Source organism: Haemaphysalis longicornis, unplaced genomic scaffold, assembly GCF_048455015.1.
Source record: "Haemaphysalis longicornis isolate Haplotype H1 unplaced genomic scaffold, Haemaphysalis longicornis Haplotype H1 scaffold_10, whole genome shotgun sequence".
Classification (NCBI taxonomy): Eukaryota; Metazoa; Arthropoda; class Arachnida; order Ixodida; family Ixodidae; genus Haemaphysalis; species Haemaphysalis longicornis.
In genome coordinates, this window is record NW_027526204.1 from 29469368 (window position 1) to 29493654 (window position 24287).

General features: G+C 47.9%; 1 protein-coding gene across 2 annotated transcripts in view; it reads left to right on the forward strand.

The window, feature by feature from the left end:
* Positions 1 to 15511, forward strand: part of LOC144158326 (uncharacterized) — a 97981-nt gene extending 82470 nt beyond the window's left edge. For both annotated transcript variants that reach the window (XM_077689147.1, XM_077689148.1), the window contains 3 exons: positions 9222 to 9359; positions 14014 to 14146; positions 15126 to 15511. In XM_077689147.1, the coding sequence (XP_077545273.1) occupies positions 9222 to 9359; positions 14014 to 14146; positions 15126 to 15352 (498 nt within the window). In that variant the 3' untranslated portion in view covers positions 15353 to 15511. The remainder of the gene's footprint in view (positions 1 to 9221; positions 9360 to 14013; positions 14147 to 15125) is intronic.
* The last annotated feature ends 8776 nt before the right edge of the window (positions 15512 to 24287 follow it).

Below are 24287 nucleotides of genomic sequence, written 5' to 3' on the forward strand. Positions count from 1 at the left end.
GTGCTTGCTGCACTTCGCTATTCACATCGGTAAGGGAAGCGACCTGCGGCTGTGGCGGCGTGGGGAGAAGATTCCGCGGCTCCTCCCTCACTATTGCGCGGATAGTCTCACATACGCTGTCTACCAAAATCGGCATGCTGTCGACGTAGTTCGCATTGGCCGCGCCAACAGAGTTGCGGTCATACTGCTTATTACGCATTTCAAGAGCCTTCTCAATTGTGCTGGCTTCAGTTAAAAATTCGGCGACGGTTTTCGGCGGGTTGCAGACAAATCCAGCACATAATTCCTCATTCACACCGCGTATTAAAAAGCGTAACTTCTTTTCTTCCTCCATGCACGGGTCAGCACGTTGGAAAAGCCTCTTCATCTCTTCGACGAACACAACAACATTTTGGTTAGGGTGTTGTGTCGGCGTCTGCAGCAAGACTTTGGCCCGCTATTTTCGCACTAGGGTGGTAAACGTCGTTAAAAAGTGCGTTCGGAAATCGTTCCAAGACTCTAGGGAGCTCTCATGGTTTTCGAACCAGATCCGTGCTGAGTCCTCAAGGTAGAAGAACACTTGCCTCAGTGTCTCCGCGTCGTCTTATCGATTGAACAGCCTGACCCGTTCAACTTGCTCCAACCAGTCTTCGGGGTCCTACGAAGGTGACCCATGAATTGAGGCCGGCTCCCTGGGTTGCTGAAGAACGAGGACAAGACTGGGAGCGATGGTCATGGTGCGTGCGGTGATCATGGTGGTGGTCACGACGTCTTCTTTCTTCACTTTATCCGGAAGCAGTCCAAACTGCGGTTTAAGACCTTGTTGTCGGCGGCTGGCACTAGTGGGACTTGCTTGTCGGCTTGACGAGGGCGTAGGGTTCATGTACCCAGCACCTCTACCAGATGTCACAAAGCCAAGGACGACGCAGTTGTCTTGCAGGAGAAACAAGTTTATTGCAGCGAACATGTGGTTCCCTAGCAACTCAAAAAGAATACAGAGGCGGCGAAGCAGTGGTCAACAAAGTGACTTGCGCAGGCGAGTGTCGTCGAACCGAATTCCGCGGCGTCTGCTCTGCAGGCTTTTATCTTTCGGCGCGAGTGCTTCTGGAACCGTCTATTCACATCCAGAACATTGTAGATCACAGAAGATTATTCTGGGCTAGCGACTTTAAGGTGAAACAATGTGCTTATCTGAATAAGATAGCCCGTGCGGCATAAAAATACAGAATGGAACACGCGCTTCGCATGGGACACAGATAACAGGGCCGGGTGCGGGCGGGCATTAAAAACAAACAATAAATAAACAAACCCGTACATGGTTCGCGGCAACATTGCCGCGAACCATGCATTGGGTTTGTTTATTTGTGTTTTGCTTTTACCGCCCGGCTGCGCCGGTCTGTGTTATCTCCGTGCCAAGGGAAGCGCGTGTTCCATTCTTTCTGTGCCGCATGTGTTATCTGTTCTGATAGGGAGAGCATTCAGATCTAACGTGAACATCCCGGAATAATCTTCTTGCATCTACAATGTTCTCGATGCGAATCGACGGTTCCATAACCACGCGCGCCGAAAGATAAAAAGCCTGCAGAGCAGATGCCGGGGCATTCGATCCTGCGACGCTCGCTGGCGCAAGTCACTTTGTTGACCGCTGCTTCGCCGCCTCTGTATTCTTTTGAGCTGTTAGGGGAGCACAAGTTCGCTCCAATAAACTTGTTTCTCCTGCAAGACAACTGCGTCGTGCTTGGCTTCGTGACAATATGATAAACAACAAGAAGTACACCATAAGCCTCTGCCTTAAAGATATTTGTATTATTATTCAGTGTTTTAGTGACATTAAGGCCAGGTCCACCTGGAGCGCAGGACACAAAGGTGGCAGTTTTATATGCGTGCGTATAAATGTCAGAACAATGACACTTCTGCTGCAAATACCACAAGTACTGCAGAATTGCACATCTGGGAGCTCAGTTTTTATCTATATGGGTGAAAGATGTCTTGCATGATACAGTGTGGAGATGCTATGGTGTTATAAAATCTGTTACAAAAGTTTAGATGGTATCTAGAAAGGAGGCAGCAAGCTCTGACGCTTCCTCCCTAACTTTGTAAGAGTTGGGCGCAGAGAAGAATGGTCGATTCAGCAGGAGTTCAGTCATGGATGTATACTAAAAACTGATTTAAAAGGATGGTAAGGTATGGATGAGATTTTAAAAGCATGAAAGAGATCTGTGTATGCTCGCTGACGTTGTAGGTTCCCCTTAGAGGCTTTTGACCGGGCTAGTGCGGAAGGTGCCACATGCGAGCTGGAGCCCAAATGAAGCACTGGGTCCAGCATTTTAAGGGATGTTTTACTTGCTGACCCATAAACAACACTTCTATAGTCCAATCGTGAACCGATCAGGCTAGTAAAACCGGTAAAAAAGTTTCTCAACACCATCTGAAGGGGGGGAGAGAACCTTGTGTGTAGTCATTGCCTTTAAGCATTTATGTCTACGTTACTTGATATGTGGGATGAATGTTAGCTTTTTGTCAAGGACTACACCTAAAAACTTGTGTTCATTTCTGACTGGGATTGAGACACCAATGAGTTTGTTTTCTCGTTCGGCCGAATGCCACGCCTTTTCGAAAACATAACACAAGTTCTGCCGGTAAAACGCTTGTCTATAACAGCGAGTTTAACTTCAACCAGCTACGTCGGAAAACTACCGAAACATACTCGTTCCAAACATGTCGGAGGCAAAAGCGAAGGGCTAAGACTTCAGACTTCCGCAGTAGTTTTATTCAATTCCCGCTCCGGCGGGGCAGGATAGGGTTGAGAGTATGAACGCTGTGTTATAGACAAGCATTTTACCGGCTGTACACTTTCTTGGATTAAATTTAAAACCGTTGCTATCTGCCCAGACAGCTTGCTTGTAACACCAAGCTGTACTTGGCGCTCGCAGATAGACCGGTTAACACTCTTAAGGGAGGATTGAACGTCGCCTACATAGATTGAGCAGGAAATCGATGGTGGCAATGCTTTTCTGAATAAATTCATTTTAGATGAAACGCATCTCTTTAACTCGCCTTGTCCCGCGTCGTTGTCGCGGCGTAGTCCGCATCCCCCCCATTCTCCTCGCCACGGCAGCTGCGCGCTCCGCCGCTCTCACCGCAGCGCCATCTGTGCGTCAGCGCGGTCAGTCGCAGCTTGCGCTCGGCTGCGCTCGCTCCCGTCGCCGTGCCAGCTGTGCGTTAGCGCGCAGCTTGCGCTCGGTTAAAAAATTTACACCATCTTCCCGGGAGGAGAACCATGGGGTAGATGCGACGCATCGGGGGTGAACATGCTGCGTAAATAGAGTACACAACAACAGCAATCCACACGCTGACATCGCTAACATAACGAAAACGCAACGGCAACCCCCGATGCGTCGCATCTACCCCATGGTTCCCCTCACGGGAAGATGGTGTAAATTTTTACAATAAACAAAGCGCAACTCAAAACTCCGCCTTGCGGCATGCCATTTTCCTGCAAATGAACGCTTGAGAGTGCACTTCTAACTCTAACACGAAAGGGTCTTTCAGACATGTAGCTGGCAAGCATGTTTAGCATGTTACCCGACATGACAACGGGCTTCAGGTCACATAGGATTCCGTAGTGCCACGCGGCATCGAACGCTTTTTCCAGATCAAATTCCGCCATACAATATCGCTTGTGGAGGAATGCATCTTTGATATACGACTCTGATTCAACCAGTTGATCGTTGTTAGGTAGTCCCACCCTAAAGCCTGCCGGGCAGCTCTTGAAAAGACCGTTGTACTTTAAGAAGTACACGAGTCTCGTCTTTATCATCTTCTCGAGAAGCTTGCACAGTCAGCTTGTGCTGGCTATGGGTCTAGAGCTGGCAGCAGTAGGGGGGGGGGTCTTTCCCCTCCTTCAGGAAAGCCATAGTTGTGGCTTTTCTGAAGTAGGGGAAACACCCTCCTTCAGAAAAGCCACAACTATGGCCTTCCTCCAAGACGCTGGAATGTGCCCCGAAAGCCATATGTCGTTGTGTAGGTGCAGTACTGTTTCAAGAGTGTCTGGATGTAGGTGTTGTATCATGGTGTGTGCAATTGTATCTGCATAACGAGCTTCAACTCGAACAGTGTAAATTTAGAATTGTAACCGCATTTTCACTTGTTATTGTCACGAAGGAACTTCTTTTCACAAGTGGTTTTATGTTTCAGGAAAGCGGTTGTTTAATGTGCAGAGCTGGACACGTGTTGAAAGTGTTGTGCGAGTGTGTTAGTCTGATCTTCGAGCGTGTCCCCTGTTGTGCTGACCAGAGGCAGGCTATGTGTGTTGTCCTTTAGGTTGCGTGTTTCTTTCCATACCTTGAGTGTGTCTGTGTATGATTTAATGAATGTAAGGAAGGTGCGCCAACTCTCTCGTTTTGCTTCATGGCTCACACGCTTACCAAGTGCCTTTGCCCTTTCAAATGATCAAGCTGTTTGGATGGGGGGGTACCGAAGGAGGATACCCCACGCCTTGTTCTGGGCCACTCGCGCTCTCCCGCAGTCCTCATTCCACCAGGGCCTCCTTGGGTTGCGTGGAGCACCGGAGGCCTGGGGAATAGAATTGTCGCTGGCGTCGAGGATGTGCGCCATGCGCAGTTGGGTCTCCTCTTCTACCTGCAGGTGTTTTATGGATGTGTAGTGTAGTTTAGATGTTTCTGTGAATGTACTCCCGTTCGCGCTTCCCTAAATGAACATATTTATGAGTAGGGCAAGTGTTTGTGCATTTGCCTATTTATTCCAATTTGTTGAGAAAGTGCTCATTACTATATAAGTTTCTGTCCACGTGCCACTCAAACAATGGAAAAAGGACTGCAGAGCCAACAGCCAAGTCAACATGTGAGAAACGGTTTTGTCCTGTGTTATATGTAGCTTGGTGTTTGTTAAAAGGCACGCTCCGATGATGTGAGGAATTTTTTAAAGAGGCGACCTCGGACATCCGTGCGGGTAGCGCCCCAGAGTGAATTATGTGCATTGAGGACGCCTAAGACTAAGTATGATTCAGGTTTTTTATCTATCAGGACCTCAAAATTAGTGTACGATAGTTGGTAATTAAGATTGATGTAGAGGGAGCATACCGTTATTAACTTATTATAAATTATTGTTCTAATGGTGACAGCTTGTAGCATGGTGTTTAGGCGGATGGTGCAACACGCTAAGGATTTTCGGGCTACTATGGCCACACCACCTGAAGAATAAGTGCAACTGTGCCAGTCTTTTCGAAATATCAAGTAGCTATTCAAGCAGGTAGTATGTTTACTATTACGGTGTGTTTCCTGAAGACACACGAGACTACGTTGATGTGAATGAAGTTTCTCGTACATATCATCTAGATTGTTGATAAGGCCTCTGCAGTTCCATTGAATGATGTTTAGTGTTCCCAATATTTACATTTAGGAATGAATGGAGTGTGTGTGCGTGCGTGCGTGCGTGCGCGTGTGCATGTGCGTGTCTGTGTGTGCGTGTGCGTGGGCGTATGCGTGTGCGTGCGTGGGTGTGTGTGTATGCTTGTGTGCGTGTGAGCGTGTGTGCGTGCGTGTGTGTGTGCATGCGTGCGTGTGCGTGCGTGCGTGCGGGCGTGCGCGTGCGCGTGCGTGCGTGCGTGCGTGCGGGCGTGTGTGTGTGTGTGGTCGTGTGTGTGTGCGTGCGTGCATGCGTGCGTGCGTGCGTGTTCGTGTGTGTGTGTGCGTGCGCGCGCGTGCACGTGTGCGTGTGCGTGTGCGTGTGTGTGTGTGTGTGTGTGTGTGTGTGTGTGTGTGTGTGTGTGTGTGTGTGTGTGTGTGTGTGTGTGTGTGTGTGTGTGTGTGTGTGTGTGTGTGTGTGTGTGTGTCACCACACCGCTGCTGCCTCAGCAAGCAGTGTGGTGACGGGCTGGGCTGCCTGAGACAACCGGGTGGGGAAGGGGCCGGGGCGGGACCAGGTCAGACTCGCTGAACTGGGTTCCCGTGGAAACCAGGCGCGGCACTGCCCTCCGGTGAGCTGTGTCGGTGTGGTTCCCCAGAGAGAAAGAGGCGAACGCCTTTCGCACCTCTGGGAAGATGTTCTCAGTTACCTTGATGTTTATTATATTTTTCTGCAGTTGAAATTTTTCACATTTACAGGAGTACGCTGCATGCAGCCCCCCGCAGTTCACACAAGTGAGGGTGCTAGATGAACAATTGTCCCTCGGATGATCCTGTGCAGCGCATTTGCACGGGTCCTTCAGCCACAGCAAGAGTTTGTACCGTGCTCGAACCACTGGTACTTGAAACAGCGCCGTGGGTTCGGTATGTAGGGACAGATGGAGCACCGGATAAAGCCTGCACTTATATGTTGCGGAAGTACTCCGTGGTCAAAAGTAAAGATGATGTGCTTGGCGGGAATCTCCTTGTCGACTCTGCGGATGGTGATGCGTCTCACGGCAGTGAAGCCCTGACCCTTCAATCCTGCAACGAGATCCGCTTCCGTTTCGTTCCGCAGATCTGACTCCGATATCACACTCTGCGAGATGTCGTGGCTGCGATGGGGTGTAATCCTGACTTCCAGATCAGCCAGTCTAGTTCCATCTACAAGCTTTGTGGACTGCTGCTTGTCGCTTACCTCGATGAGGACTTCACCAGTGCTTTGTGTTTTGGCCTTATACGACTTTCCTATTATGGCTTTAAGACATTTTGCCATAAGGAAGACTGACTGCGTTGCAAGGGGGTGGGTGGGATTGAGGGATTCCATGACAAGAAATAGAGTAGTTATCCGGTTCAGGAAAGGTTAATGATGACAATGGGGGAAAAGATACTTCTGCGGGCCCCTTTTTAGTGACCGATCACGTTTTGGTGGGGGGGCGGGGGCTTGAAGACAATACCATATAGCTTAGTATAAAAGCAGGCGGCGGGGTACGTTGTTCGCTCGGGTTACCCTGATGCCGAGAGAGGTCCCGAGATCCCTGCCTGGTAAGCAGACAGGGAGCCCATCTGCCGGAGCTTGACCTGGGCTCCGACGGCCACCGTTTTAGGTTTCTACCCTTCACCTCAAAACACATCGCCACGGTTGGTTCCAGCTTATGTTTGGGGGCTCGGGGTCCGCGGTGTCGCCAATACCGTCACCAAGATTACTCAAGGTGCCCCGTGCGGGGTGTTCGTTGAGAAACAAATGAAACACCAACTAAAACATCGCGATTTCTATAAAAACTTTGGACCTCCGCTTGAGAGAAGTCATAATATTGTAATTTTGACAGGCTTGCAACTTTCAATGGACGATCTTAAAAATTACGTATGTTACCATTTGTTCTAATGAAACAAAACGAAAGTGGCACCCTGTCATATTTTCGGTTCTGGTTTGAAATAACGCTTGGCGTAGAGTAGACCAGTTTTTCAAGACGCAGCCCTCTTTGGGAGCTTTACCCGCCATTTTATCATTGCGTAAACAGAGCAAGAGGCAGTTACATAGATTAAAACAGTTGCACTGGAAGAGGGGCAAGCATAGATGCTCTCAGCGCTTGTACTTATTTCTCTGAATTTTGCCATTTAGTGCCTATTAAAACGCCCATGGGTCGTTTAGCGAAGCCATGCCATGCTGTTAAAAAAACATTCCCGCGCCTTCCCGCGAGGGGAACACGAGTAAATGCAGAGCATTGGGGCCTCAGTACTGGTTGAAGGCAGTGTTGCTTCCATCGCTTCTTCCGTGATGCTGGAGTAGCAGACACGAGTAAACGTGGGAGCGAGCGTCAACCAAGGAAGGAAGGAGCAACGCAGTGACTGAAGCACGAGCGACCGCTAGCGGCTTTATATTTGCAGCGCGCGCAGTAGAGGGAGAGCGGTACGGGGGGGAGAGCGCGCATGCGCAAGCAGCGCGCGCTCTTCTACGCCCCACCGCGCTGCTATCACGCACCTGTTACGCCGAGACACGGCCGGACTGGAGGAGCGGCGAGCACGCACTTTCATTGAAAGTGCGCGCCCGCCGCTCCTCCAGCCCGGCCGTGGCCGAGACCGCGACGGAGCGTTCCGGGGGTGACGAGCGAACGGGCTGACTACGACGCATGCGCGCACCTGCTGCGGGCGCGGAGCTGTGGACGCCGTCCGACGCAGGAAGAGGCGAGTCTAAGAAATGCTCGCATTAAAACTGTGCAAATCAGTGCGCAAATCTGCGCATTCTAGTCACCCCGCATTCTGGTCAAAAGCGTCTGTTATATTGTTATCACGTTCCCGTCACCAGTAGTTGAATTATCTTCCGCTCTCCCTGACATGCCACCTTGAAACTGTAGGAAATGTGGGAAAGATAACACCCCTCCCGCATTGAACGTATTCTCTTCCCTGCTTCTCCCCACAGCTTGGTACATTAGTGGCCTTTAAATGACCCATTCTACAAAGCCTCTCAATCGCAGTAATGGCAGTGTTCGGCAGCTCTTTTTCTGCTTGTGTGACACCTGTAACATGTGCCCGAAACCGGAAGCCTGCTCTCAGCGGTTACTGCACATTACTGAGCTTTCCCTCACAATCTTCCCAATATTGCCTCGGCAAAAGCTAGAGATGCACAAGCTCATCACGTGAACAACAAGGCCGTTCGCAGAAAGGTAATTCTAGATGGGCAAGGAAGAAGAGGGGCAAAGAGACCATCCATATCTCCAACCTTCCTAATGGCCGGCACCCAAACTCGGCAAGGGTGATATCATCGTGCGTGAAGCGGAAGGGTGTTTAAACGTGGTCGCAAGCGGCGCAATATTATATACTGGCCTAAAGAATACAAAACCACGCGAGGAAAAGTTCATAAAAAGCGTTTTCGCAATAAAAAATTTAAAAATGGTTAGGCCTGCGCGGTCTATAACCCAAGTCACCGTCCCCAGTAGTCATAAACCTACCTTTCAGCTGCAAAAGCCGTACTTCCAGCTCCTTTTTGCAGTTGTGGAATAGAATAACGCGCGAAATGACATCACACACATCACGTGGGAGCACGTGGCAGCGAAACGTTTAGAAACACGCTGCCAGAGTGTGCGGAGACGAAAAATACGCACACTGCTACAGAATGTCGTAGGAAGGTCCTATATGGCCATCGTACACAGTGGCTCGGTAAACCTTGACGGAAGTGTACTCTTTAAAGCCCCGATTAACATCGCCACAATACTTGCATATTCTGCTTCAGGTTCTTATGCACCAAACGCCGAGTAACCGCACCATACTTGTACCTCCATGGAATGAACTTTTGTGCAGCGTTTTTTTCTTTATACGCTCTTTCTCACCGACACGCAGGTTATCAGAGGGATCGAGCCAACAGACTTTAACGGCAAATTCACCAAGGCCATGCGCAAGCTTCAGAGGCAAGTTTTGCGAGTTACCAACAAATACAGGAGCAAGCACGGTGTGCCACCTCTGCAGCACAGTGAGCAGGTGAGAAAAGCTTTGGCGGCACTAGTCTTTTAAGGGAGCCGACACACTTGGAACCTGTCCAGTCTGTTGTCATACGGCTGACAATGGGTGGAATCATTTGCCAAACAAAAGGGTTAATTCCTCCTGATGGTAAATAATGTCGCGAACCTAAAACCGACAGCGCACAATGTGTTTTCCGTGTGTGCGGCCGAGTGCGCCGAAAAAAAAACTCCCAAGCATTTCCCCGAGGCTGAACATGGTTAAGTGCGAATGCACGGGGTGATGCTATGAGGGGGAGTAAAGTTAAAATCCGATGGCATTCGCCCGTGAGCGCGCGCGAGCCGACCCACGGAGGTCTGGCAGTTTATCGCTGCATATATAGGGGGGTACGCCGCGCCGAGCGCGCCGAGCCAGGTGGCTGAGAGAGGAGGCGAGCGCAAGGGGAGAGGGACAGCGGCGCACGGCAGCTGCAGCCGAGCGAGGGGGAGAGGAGAGAGTGTGATGTCACGGTGGAGAGAGAGGCGCGCGGCAGCTGCTGGGGAGAGTAGGCGCGCTGTGACGTCATACCATGACGTCACGGCGCGAGGAGCGGTGCGGGGAGCGGCGCGCACCCGCGTAGCCACGGCGAGGAGGCGGAGCGAGCGCGGTCACGTGGTGAAGTGACGTCACCGCGCCGTTGCTACCGACGCTCCTCTCCGCTCCACGCCGTTGCTAGGGAGAGGAGGACTGCGGACGCCGCCACCGCCGCCGCCGACGGTGGAAGGTTTGGGGTCGCTTATAAAGTGCATTCGCACTTAAAAGTGATCCAGGTAGTGTATGTAGGTTGAGTACTTGGGTATTTATACTTTTGGCATGTTCAATAAAACAACCGTTGCGAGTACTAGCTTGTCGTACTTCTTGTTTTCTCGTCCCAGTCGAATTGTGCGCTGTCATTTTTAATATCGGCCATATTTTAATATGGCCCATCCCACTAGTTGCTCGACTTTCCACTCTCTTACATATTATCTGTCAGACCACCAAATCAAAGACTAATTTTCTATTATTACAGCAAGTTTATTCGAAGGGATACGTTGGTGCTACTGAGGAACCAGAATTCCGAGTGGCTCCCTTCTGCGCGTGCGCATTTTTTGTTGTGTTCATTTCCGTACGACTGACGTGGCGGGAACACATCTCGTTAGAGAACGGAACGATTTCATTTCATCGTTGACGAGGGTGAAACAAGAACGTCGGCTGGAAGCATTGCCGCGCTTCATAGCCACTGGGAGAGCGGTAGTGGTAAAAGGTGAGAGCTGGTGACATTAAGTCACGTGGGCGCAAGGAACACAATACAGCATGTTTGAATCTACGAAATGACTACGCCAGTCTGCTCCGTCATCAATTGGAACAGCCGATGCCGCCAAGTCCTCAACGACGTTCTTTTATCTTTCTGACAGCCAAATTACCAAGTTTAACAACGGCGTACTGCAAACATTGTCACGTGACTAACGTCCATAGTGCTTGCTACCTTAAAACCATGCCTCTTTTGATGTGCAAAAAGCTTGCGTTACATGCTTAGACAAGTCAGAGGAGCCACTGTAGAACGCATGCTTTCTTTTTTTCATTTACGCTGTCACTTTTGCAATAAATAGATGGACACTAAAATACTTCAAAGATGTGGGGCGAAACAACAAGAAGCATGTGCAATTACTAAAGTGTGCAGGTAGTCCTCCCTACCTAAAGGGCTCAGGCAACCGACCGGTCCAAATATTACTGCACAGAAGCGCTGCGAAAGGACACAAGATGTTTACTTAAGCAGTGGTAATAAAGAAAATAGCATAAAGTGGGGCAGACGAACAAAACCAGACCCAAGGGCACAGGAGCAGCAGTGATCTCATGACACGGCGGGACAAAAGGCTGTTTGGTTGCTGTCGTGATCTCTCTATGGTGGTCGACTGACCACTCACCCGATGCCTGTCCATTTTACGATCGCGTCGAGCGGTATCACGGCTACTTTTTTGTTGTACGCATTACAACTGCCCTGCTCCTTTTAACTACCAGTCCATTTCTGACGTCCACTGATAGATGGTGCTAGCAGCCGGCACACGGTGACTTGAATGCTTGGTTCAAGAGGAAGAATCCCTGCAAGTGTGAAAACGGGCATGCCCTTTTTTTCATTGTTGTTACCCGTCTATATTGTTACCAGGTGTGGTAATGCTACGCCCGGAAAGGACAACGGGCCAGTGCTGTGCAAGGTGGCGCGATCGATTGCGATCATCATCACCTACATCACCAATCACTACCACCAGCAGGTCTTGCGTACCCATTTGTTAACATCCTGGTGGCGGTGCGGGGTACGACGAGAAGCAAGTTAGAATCATCCACGCGGAAGTTATGACGGCAGAGGACGCCATCTTGAATCGTGCAAGCACGTAAGGAAATGTTAGATGCTACGGAGCAGATGCGATTGATGATGACACGCCGCGAGACGTTACGACGTCGTTCATCGGCAGTCTTGGGAAGGTAGGAAAGAAAAAAGACACACTGACCACAACTATCCATGCTCAGGTCTGGAGGATCCACAGGATTACTCGAAATGATGTCGGTGTCGTGGTGTAGGAGGCCAGTCTTGTAAGTCAGGGGAAAATCACATTGTTGTAGCCCTAAAGCCCATCGCCCATGCCGGCACAGATAATATCTTACGAATGAAAGCAACACAAAAAATTTTGGTCAGTGTCGATCATTTAGATACGGGCGGAATTCACCGATAGCCCAAGAAAGTGCAAAGCATTGCCGTTAGGTTATGAAGTAATTCCGCTCGAACGGCGACTGAATGCCACTGCATAAGTTATCACACAACTCTGGTCTGCTTATTGCTGGGCGAGGACACGGCCAGCACCCTTGTCGCTAGCGTGGGTGCATAGTTCAGTGGTGACCATTCGATCGAAGTGTCCTAATATGGGTGGGGTCGTAAGGATGGCGATAAGACTACAGAATGTCTCTTATTGTGTGTGGCCCAATGTTTGAGGGACATACTCTTTTGTGAACGGCTTTCAGGGGGCGTGCGATCCCGGCGTAATGCGCGATGAAGCGGAGAACGAGTTCCACACTCGTTCGCAGCCACTTTTTTAAAGCACGAGCGGCCGAGCGAGCCATCCTCCTCGCTCGCTCAGCAGGGGCGAGCAAGGAGCATGGCTCTCTCAACGTCGATGTCGACGTGGTATTGTCGCCGATTTGACCGAAGAAACTGGCGCGAACGACGACAAAGATGCCGTGGTCTACCATGCCCACGCGTCTTACGTGCCAGTGTCGTAGCACGCACTCGATCCGGTTGACCTTCCAGTCGTTTTTTCGGGGACCATGGGGACGGCGAAAACGGTATAACGTGGTGTCCACCGCTGAAAAGTGCCTTTCGCTTGCGATGTCAACAATAACGAAGCATACCGTACTTTTTTTCAGCTATGTCTAGCGGGAAATAAACTAGGCAGTGCGCGCATTTGGCAAGCAAAATGTTGGTCTTCTATTCAATTTCCTACGCATGCGTGGTCGCGCAGCAGTACAGTGGGCCGCAAGGCGATTTTCCTGTTTCAATGCATATAGGTGTACATGGAACTGAGCATACATTGTCATGAACTATTATAGTTAATGCAACGAAATAATGGATATAACGAAATAATTGTGGCTCCCTCCAACTCAACTCAGTTACAACGACGTTTGATTGTAGGAGCAGCATATTCCGGCAACCATGCATATCAGGAGTCGCGGTGTGTAATAGCGAAATCCACTTTTTTTTGGAAATGTGGCTAAATAAAGAAAGCGCTAACTATCCCCCTCAAGAACACGTAAGATGAATAGGAGGCGAAACGCGGTGGTGTTCAGACCCTTACTACGGCTAGGAACCAGTGTCTTGAGTAGTGCGAAGAATTAAAAAAGGAGTCATTTTGTCGCCGCTTACAATTTTGAATACTATAGTATTCAAAAATACTCCCTTAGTCCCTGGACTTTTAGCTTGGACTTCTAGCCGCGAAAAATGCATGTTAGCTTCGGCAGGGATTTCTAGTCCCTTCCAAGGCTAGGAGGGAGTCAGAAAGAAGATAAGGGGTTACCACGAGGACTCCTCAATAAGATAAGAATAGGACTGCCCTGATCCTTATGGGCTGGGCGTATTTTGGATGCGAAGCGCAGTGTAATATATAAGGTAGATATGAGCCATGGTGTGAACTGGTAGGGCGTAATGCTGTTCGCCATGTTACGATTACGAGGCAGAACATTTTGTATCATCCTTACCCTATAATTGTACGTCTTATTAGCGTCTTTCGGGTGATTTGTAAATATCGGAAATGTTAGGAGCATACCTGAAGTAAGGCGAGTTAATTGACTCCTGGCCAGAGAGCTCACTGCCTATCGCTTCAGCCAGCTTGAGTTGTGTCCGCCGGGTAGCGATGATTCACGCAAACTATACAAAACAATCTATAGGATTCGCACAGCGTTTGCAGGGTGGCAGCCTTACAGCTGCATGATTTAGTGCCCCTAGGGTACGTAGTTTCGCCGCTGATTGTTGGTATACGGCGGTCGCTGGCGGACACGGCTCACACGTCCCTACTGTCCCAACTTGAAGGTAGCCGACAGTTCAGGCAATGTTATACAGGCGGCGTTGGCAACGCAGAACTAATCCCTGCCTTTTTTCCACTTTCCGCAGCTATGTCGCTACGCTCAAGCCTATGCCTTCTATCTGGCCAAGATAGGACAAATGGTGCACAGGAGTCGCAATAAGAAGTATGGCGAGAACCTCTTCTATGGTTCTAGCGCCGACCCGGACTACCATGTACACGGTAAGTATCGCAGCGCACACGCCGTCTTCATTACTCCGCCTTCAACTTGTGAATTAGTTCACCCAATACGTGCATTGCGGTTAGCCATAGCTGGGCTCCCATTATGTCGTTTAAGCCATTTTGTGATCATCGTTAGACACGCAAAAAGAGCGCGCGCACCTTTGGAATGGACAACTTGTCTGTCAATTTTATTTGCCCCTAAAATTTTATTAAAAGCCTTTTCAAGGACTATTTCAAACAGAGAACGTAAAGTAAGGAAAGTCTTCCTGGAGTTTGACCAGAAGAATAGGACACAAAGGATTATGTTGTGAAGATGCGGCGAGATGGCATTGCATGTTTAAGAGGTACCCCATACGCAAGAAGAAATATATATACAGAAGCCGAAACTGCCCATTGTTACGGGCGCAGATGAGCGACAAAATGCCGTCACAAGGAAACCTGACGCGGACTAACGAGCTTTGTAGTCGTGAAGGCGAAGGAGAGGGTGGCGGCATCCAATGGACACAATGATGTCAGCCACAATTTATTGCTGGGCTGCCCTTTGAATATCTGGTCGCGGCGGCCACGCACTTTTCTCTCGCGCGACAGATGCTGAAAACGTAATTAGGCGAAGCGCGTGTACCGTTATCTGGTCGCTCTAGAAAGCGCCTTTGCTACTCCTATTTTTTCAGATTTCATGCTCGTATTGCAAACATACAAAGCTAGAATGCCACGTTCTCACCTCTAGACAAAATGTGTGTATGTGTGTTTAGTTTCGTCAGCATTTCATTCAGTACCTACCGCTCATGCGCGCCAGAAAGTACTACCAGAGTGTTTCAGTTCTGCGCCCTATGCGAGGCAGCTGCACGTGCACGAAAGACGTTCACGACTTGCACGTGCACGCGCACTTCGTTCTCACTCAGCCACCACGCGAAACTCCATCACCAATCGATCCCAGGTTTCTAACGTGGTTAACTGCCCTTGCCCTCTCTCCTCGCAGGAAGGAGAGCCGTGGATGGCTGGTACGACGAAATCAAGCTCCACAGGTGGACAAATGCCTTCCAGTATGCCAGCGGTCACTTCACGCAGCTTATATGGAAATCAAGCCGGTACTTGGGCTCAGGCATTGCCAAATATAGAAACAAGATCTTCATCGTGTCCAACTACGACCCTCCGGGAAATGTACATGGTTTGTTCTTGAAAAATTGTCCAAGGCCTATCAGTTGAACGACCGGCAGGAGAAGGACAAGTAAGAACGCATGAGTCGGTGTGTTCATTTCAGTCGCGGAGGTTCGAACTGGCACCTGAGCCGTCACGACTTTGCTCAGGGTGCTTTTTTATGTTAATAAACAACCGAGTGGCTCTTTCAGCGGCCGTCAAAAGAAATGATGGTGCGTGTGGACTCTTATTGCTGCCTCATGAACGTGCAAATTTAGTTACAGATTTCTAAGCAGATACAACAAGTTTTTTGTTTCGTGATGTATGCGCGAAGCAAAATCACTAGCGCGTGTGCACGATTAAGCGTTAATGATATATTTAGTCCGTTTCATCTCTACTAATCTGCGGAATTCCACGAGCGCGCTTCATAGCCAAGATGTAGTTTTTCGAGTGCGTGTGGCCGCATGGCCTGCTTGATAAAGCCTTTCTTCCCAACAGCAGCAAGGTGAAGATGACTTACAGCGTGCCAATCTGCAGGCTTGCAACTTTTTTACCCAAATAAGCAAGCCGTCATCTCGCCCTCCTTGAAAAGAGGGTGAGTACCCTACCCTGTCCATAAAGCTCTAAGTATAGCAGTAGCTGGAATTGGGTACCGTTTTAAATCGGCACACAAATGCGTTCTACACCTCTCGACAATAACCCTGCTGTCCATCCCGCCCAAGCAAGTGGAAACGCTTCCTGTCAACCTGATAGCTCCAGGAAGGATCGCCTAACTGCCCCCGAGAACGTATTGTACAAATACATTCATGCACTCTAAATTTTTTTTCCTCCCATATACTCCCTAGAGGTTCTTTTTCGCCTGTCCTCTAGTGATCCTCCTTGTGGGAGTTTTTTTACTACATGAAACAGGGAGGTTTTGTGTACCTCCTCAAAACAGGGCGTTTTTGGTGATAGAAAGGAGGTAGTTAGGGAGTGTTAAGAAATGTTTGGAAGAATTTAAGGAGATGAAAATGGAGTATTGTTTACTTCCTGAAGGCGTTTTAAGTGATGTTTATGGACTTTTTAGGCGGTTGAATAGGAGCCTATTATGGCTCCCTTGGGAAGTACTTACGTTATTTTAGGGGCGTTTTTAGGAGGTTCAAGGGAAGCCTTTACTTCTTTTGCATGGAGGTTTACGTTTTGTAGGCCTCACGATTGGAGTATTTAGGAGGTTCAAGGGAAGCATATATTTCTTTTGAATGAAGTTTTGCGAAAGTTGGGGCGGTTCTGTAGGCCTTCCGAAAGGGTTTTTTTCAAGGCCACAAGGGAGAGTTTCAAGTTCCCTGCGGGAGTACTGATTTCACACGGTTTTTCTCGGTTTCAGGTTTATTTCAAACGAACTTTCGCATACAAGTTTACATGGTACATGGTGTACACAAGGAGGTTCCGAAATAAAAACTTAGGGCAACCTCCTATAAGAAAGCACAAATGGTAAATTGCTAAATAACACGCCAGTTAGGAATGGAAGACAGCAATACAATGCTAGTTGCACAAACCGTTGAATTAATATTACTACAAGAACTGGAAATACGCGAAAAACAAAGATAGGCGCAAACACAACCCCATCGTAAGTGAAATCATTATATAATACTAGCGGACCGAGAACGCGTCAGTACTTATCAGAACTTACTTATCAGTACGCATCAGTACTCAGTACACAAAGTGAAAAAAATGGTTGCAGTGGTTTACAACAACAACAAAAAAATTTCAGTTGGTGGTGAAATGAGCGAGCTGTGTCCTAGTTGAACAAACTGTAGAAACAATATTACTACAAGAACTGGAAATATGCGAAAAACATATAGGCACAAACACAACGGCATGGTACGTGACGTCATTATATAATACTAGAGGATTGAAAACGCGTGAGTACTTATCAGTACGCATCAGTACTCAGCACACAAAGTGAAAAAAATGGTTTCAGTGGTTTACAACAACAAAAAATTTTTCAATTGGTGGTGAAATGAGCGAGAGCTGTGCAACGATTTGATATTGAAAGGTAACGAGCATTTTGTAGATGGTAAAGGCACAAGAGATAAATGATGTAGGAGACAGACAGCAATGAGATGGCTATGGATAAATGAGTAATATAAAGAACGAGAAATATGCTGCGGAAAATACCAGTGCGTTTTGATAAAGACACAAATGCACCAAGAAAAGTGACCGAGTCTGAGGGGTTAATTGCAGGGTTATAGTACAGAATGGGTGGTATTGTGATAGCTTCTTTAGAGTGAGAAGAAAAAGCCATGTAATTCGTGTTTTTCGGATAATTTTTAGTTGATTCATTTAGAACCTGTTGCCAACATTATTTAGATAATTGTTTCAAGTTAAATTAGTTCGTTAATATTATTGCTTCACTAAAAGATAGCTGTATTATGAGCATACAGAAGGGCCCATCAAATACGCCCTGTTCAGTAAAAAAAGAAGAAAGAAAAAGTCAGAAACATAATACGAAATTCTTTTAGACTACTATTCAATGATTATAGGATTGAAAATAAATAAAATATTAGTGAGGAATACTGATGCGACAAAAGTTAATTAGTTCGAAATCCTTCACACGTGGTTTGGTGCTGGCAAGGTCCAAAAAGGCATGTTCCACAAACGTTAGAGGTCTGTGTGCCTTCTTGGGATATTGAATGTTGAAAACCCAGAACGATACAAACAGACTACACAGTCCTCCCAGTAAAGATGATGCAGTCAAGACACTCTGGCCATCGATGTGGAGGCTAACTTCCTCGTTCACGGAATATAGGCAGGGAGTCAAAGGAACATCTTCCTGAAAAAGCAAAAAAGAAAAAGAAAATGCCCCACATGTAAAATTCAAAACAGACACTATGGTTTAATGAGCTTAATAATTCGGTACAGTAATAAAATTGTTAGGCCAAGTTCCCTGCGAATTTCAGTACTTAAATTAGGAATGCAAAGGCTTCATAAAACCAGGTGCCAGTACATAAACCATCGTGGCTTTTGCAGCAATAAAAAAGATACTACTTCCGCACAATATACTCGAGCACAACTTTAAATGACAGTGAAGTTAAAATGTTAAAATGCAAGTCTCTCTAGGTTGATAGACTAGCTCACGGAGAACACTATTATACCACTCTTACACCTGGCTTTTTTTTAAAATAAGTTTGAAACTAGCAAAAATACGGTTTCACCGGAAGGGCTTAAATGGCCTGACGCGCGCAACTTCTTTCTTGGCTGCCGCTGGGTGGTGCTACGCGTACATATTTGGGGTGGCAGTACCGCTTTCCAAGGGAGCATGCGAGCTACGCACGAGAAAATCGTTGGACTCCAACAATTGCGGGGCCTTAAAAGGCCAATGTTTTTCTTCAGTGAAGCGTAAATACTGATCACGGGTCCAATGGAGAAACATTTTGCTTAGTGATCTCGAACGGCAAATGACAGGGGAGTTTGGAGAAGCATGAGCGATTTGACCGAAACCGACCAAACTGCTTGGTACGTGGAAATGCTGTATTCAGTTGCTTGTATACTGCTATTAATCACCGCTTCTTCACTTGCTTCTGGTTATCCTCATGCAAACAGCGACTGCAGTCGTGTTTGCGTCACGTTTGATGAGCATTTGAACAGCGACTTCTCAGCACTTGAGGCATCTTGGCACTAAATCAATGCTAAAATGGCTATTCGGAGCTCCGCCTACCGTTTGAAACCAACTTTCTGGTTGCCTTCAATGACCCTTTAACAACAAATTACCCTTATGCCTCATCACTGCAACCGATTGTTCCTCCGTGTGGTGCAAAGTTTGTTACTGTGACTATTTTCAACGTGAAACGAACCGTTTCTGTGATTTGTAGGACTGATTCTGCTATTAATTACTGTAGTGACAACAAGCTATGAAAGAAAATACCGCCATCTCTACGAAGTGAATGATGATGAGAGGGGCGAAGCTAAAATGCTTATCAGCAGACAATGTGACGCATTAAGTGCAAGCTGCTTTCATAGTGTGTGCCTTGACATTAGGATATGGCCCCCTGGCAGACTGATGCGCTGCGCGAGATTTTGCCGTACCTAAAAGGACAGACAACTCATTTTTACGGAGTATAGGATCTGTAAAAGGGTTGAGAGTTGGGCGAGTTGGTAATGATGCATCTCGAAAAACAAACTGCGCGCAAATTAACGAGGACAAGAACACATGAAGACGGCACAAGCGCAGACTCGCAACTAGTTTATTATTGCACAATTCAAAGCTTTAAATGCTCAAGCGCCCAATTTCCGCGCCCCCAATGCGTCACAGTTCTCGGCGCACTCAGCCGAAAATACTAAAAGACCGTAACAACAAAACCACAAAACGAACTTTGAGGCGCATGAAAGGCGAAAAATCAGCAAAGATAACCGCATCATACATGGATTAAGACCCCCCTCCCACCCCCAACACGCATGCCCAGAAGAGGCACCGAAATAGCGCTCAATGTGCGTCTAAATATGCGACTTCTCGATTAAGCAGGGTGATAGAGGGATGACTGATACATTCGGAACCAGCTTTTCTGATGTGGCTGGCTTCTACAATTTCTCACGTTTGCTGGTTCTTGTGTCGGAAAAGAATGGCTGTGCGCTCAAACACAGGGACACAATCAGGTCTGCATGCGCGGCAATGAGAAGATAAGTGGCTCAGGTCACGTTGAAAAATGAAAAAAACGTACGGTACTTTTAGACGTCGTACGCTCGAGTTTGTGACAACGTACCCGTGTGCGGCTCTGTCCTAAAGTTCGGAGAAACGCAGGCGGGTTGCGTTCGATTTCTCGTCTTGCATTACGATTTCTTTTATATATTAGCGCCCTCTTTCCGGATCTCTCTACCTTCCTTCCCGCTTGCGTCTGACTGCGCTGATTTTCGCCAGCACGAAGTAACCGTCACGTTGCTTTGAAACGACGCCGCGCGCGACAAACAATTTTATCTCGAATGCCCTGTTACAAACCGGCCTACAAAAGAATGCGAATGCATACCCCAAAACCCACAAACAAGTAAAATAATACGAGTGTGCGCTTTTTTCTTTGCCCGTGCGTGTACGTGCTGTTAGCGGCACGGGTACCCGGGTAGCATCGACTTATGACAGACCACACCAGCGAGCTGTCCACAGCTGTCGCAGTATCCAAATGCTGTTTGCGGCCGTTCCTCGTTTGACAGGGGCACATGAACATCTTTCCACCAAATAGCACTACTAGTCCTTCACAAATAAGAAAAAACAACGGCCCAAGGCCAGGCTTGAAGCTCCGGCCGCACCGAGTCCCCGGCCGCGCTGCGTTGATAACACAGAGGTTGTTTACATCCGGGCAGCCAGTCGTGGCGCCAGGGCAAGTTGAGTCGCTGCAGTCAGGTGCGTTGGCGCGCTGGCACGAGAATTTAAATCGTCTATGTATGCGCAAGCAAGCGAAGCAGATGAACATTGCAATTGTTTGCAACGGCGAGAACTGTCTCTTCGTTAGCAGCAGAGTTTGACAACACCTATCGCCAAAATAAACAGATTGAGACAACACGGCCGCGCTCTCTGCCTGTGATCGCGCTGGTTGAAGCATCTATACGGGTATACGTCGTACGGTATCGGTTTTGTAGCTGTATGCGACCATCGCGTCCTGCTTACTCGTTCTAATTAGCATTAGGCCACGGTTGAAGTGCTGATACACGGAAACAACACAAGACTATCATGGCGACCGCCCGCTTGAGATGATTACCTCTGATGGCGAGTTTATTGTGGACGTGGTAGTTTACAAGGAACCAAACGCCATCTCACAAATGGTGTTAAGTCGTTCTAAATCCTCTCTTTTGCTACATGAATGGTCAACGGTACTACCATTGAGGTTTATCCACTTTTTAGATCATGCCTAGGGGGGAGTACATTTTTTGCTATAGGTAATTTTCAGGGCACATTACTTGATTAAAACTCCATTTCCTGCTAGTTTGTGTTTACAGTGTGCTACCCAACCCTTTTTAGCCACTGTTAAGTCCTTCGCGGGGGCTCCTCACTGAAACTTGTGGTGGACGTGTTTAGCTGTACGCAACTAAACACTTCTACCACAGCTGTAACCCCAGTCATCCCCTCTACTACCTCCATCCCTCGAGAACAACCTTCTCTGGTGGCTTCATATCATAGCGTGCCAGTTTTGTATGCTGGCTCCGGAAGTGAACGTGGTTTCTCCGCAAGAAGGGCCACCAATCCTGCCATGCCACCCTACCATCCTTGCGCTACACGAAACCAACCGCCCGTCCACCTGCCTGGACGCAATTGTGTACCTGGATTCCGGGAACATTACTGATTTACCAGCATCACCATTATAAGCCTGGTGCTGTTTACTGCACCACAAGAGCCTCTCCCAAAGATTTCCAGCCACGCCTATGGAGTGCTGGCTTAGTTCATGCTTTCGTCCCAATTTTTCGTATCTCATCGCTTTATCGAGTTCCCGCCCGACCCTTTCTGCGTTTGTGGTCTGTTAGCAGCCACTCTGTTAAACGCATGGTCCACCTGTTGTCCCTCATACGCTTTACGTGACCACCCAAGCACAGTTCCTTGCTCATAACCAACTCTACCAACAACCAACAGTACTCATTACCAACTCCAAATGTGCCGACGTCGCCATGGAGAACGGCTTTCTTAAAATACTCCCCCAAACCTCAGCACTCTGCTATATTACGTCCTTAATGTGTATAGCTGCCAACAACATCGACACCATGACTCTGGCTTCTCTTTACGCATGCCCTTTCGGCGGTCGGTGATCACTTCTTCATCGCCCGCGATGGACGACTTCGCTGGGCCCAGCTGGACTGGGACTACCGCATGGCTAATCTGAAGGGCAAGCAGATGCAGGCACACCACCTTACACTTCACAACAATCCTGAGACCACGCCCCTGCTGCGTAAAGACGTTTCCTGAGCACAGCCAGCTTCACATGAGCTAGGTATTCAAGGGAAAAAACTACATAAAGCACACAAAACTACCAGACCTAAAACAAATAACTACAAAAGCGGATCTCAAATTCCTCTACGATCGCCGCCAGACTTACACCGGCGGCCAAAATGTCCCACTAAACCACAGGAGTTAATAAAGCTGTTTCTCTCCCTCTCTTACAAACATGGCTAGCCTTTATCGACGTCATCAGTTGGGACCAGATTTTCGGTGAATACCCACTTTGTTCCTTGCGCTCCTACCGCACCACGTTAACATATACGCATAAATTCGACGTTATGGAGGGATATTACTCTGTTCTATATTCCCTATAAATAGCTACTTTGGCGTTACTGCCTCAATGCACGAAATTAAAATCGCCGCCTTTGTGCACACTGTTTAGCCTCATGTTTCCCGTTTCACTGCAGTTTTAAACCATTTTTCATGTTACCGGGCAACATTTCCTGCTCTAAATTCATGAATTTCAACCTAGACAGCCAGTGATAGTTCAGCCAACTATCGAAAAAGAATACCTAGCAGCAGTTAGATGTGACGCTCATTGTTACTGACAAGAGGAACAATTTTTAAAAGTCTCAAGGTCGTGGTAGTTTGCTATTGTTTCTGCAGTTATCACAGTGATTTTTAGGCTGCGTCCCGCGTGCTCTCCGAGCTGATTTCTTCAAACCTGCGCAGTTGCATCCTCGTTTCTAGAAGCATAATAAAATAGAAGTCTATTTTCAACGCAACGGTTGAGCACCGAACAAGCATTTATTAGCCGATACCTCCTAATCCAAGAGTCAACTGTGAAACATCACTGCGCAGCTGCATTTTCTTACGCCCTAAAATTCACACTGCCGACGGGCTCCAAAAATACATTTTTCGTCAGAAGTCTGCTTGGATGCTGAACACCTTCGAGAAACGCTCTGCAAACGTATGGAAGCGTGTTTGATAGCGCTGGGACATCATTACTTCAATGCAATTCAATTCTCATATATCATTGCATATGAGAAAATTGCCAGTTATACTTTACGGTTCCCATGTATTAACATGTTATTTCTTAATAGATTGTCACCTCTTGCATTTATTATTTTCATTTTTATTGTGTGGTAATTTTTTTTCGCCAGACAGGCAATATAAAGCACTATTTCAATCAGCATTTGAAGATTTGAAGCATATTTTTTCATGCCTGTTTCGCTTTATGCGACGCTCGAGCAAGCAAGAGTTGAACGTCAATGTCACCGGTACGCTTGCTGAATTACACCAATGTATTGTCATTATTGCAGCAGTTTTAAGGGACAATGGAACAGATATTCTATGGCGCCGTTTTTCCACCCTGAACAATAACATTTTTGGTTTTCCTGTCATAGGTACAGCTCCCACACATCTTCGTTGAAAATTATTGAGAGCGAACGGTTGGGACGACAGTTTATTGAGGCACTCTGGCGGATGAACAGCCAGAACGGTGATTATCATTATGTATAGGCGATGCTGGAGAAAGGAGTCTTAAGAATCCGTACAGATGATAATGTGGAATGGTGAGAAAGTTCTTGTATTAGGTTGGAAACGCTGGCAGCGTGGTCAAAAGGGCTCAAAATTTCCCATACGCATGCGGAAGCGGCGGCTGGTCGGGGTTAGTGAGTGGTGCGGCGTCTGAAAGGCTTCAACCGTGATGCATGAGGCTGACAACGGTCTGGGGGGTATTACTGGCGTGACATGATAATCAGTTGGACAGACGTCTTCCAGGATTACGTATGGGCCAACAAACCGGTGGAGAAACGTCTAGCAGAGACCGGGAACACGTACAGAGATGCGCAAGAGCATCTCATCTCCTGGGCGGAATCGAGCAGAGGGAGGCGTGTGGTCGTAACGGGTCACGTGGACGTGCTGTTGGTTTTCAGCGCGACATTGTGCCAGTTGCCGGGAGTATGCGAGGCGCAATATGGACTGTTCATGAGACCGTACGCCAGTAGAAATGGGGGCGTAGGATAAATGTGAGTCGAAGGCAACAGATGGCGAAGGGCCGAAAACAAGAAAGAATGGCGAGAAACCAGTTGTCTTTGGTACTGCAGT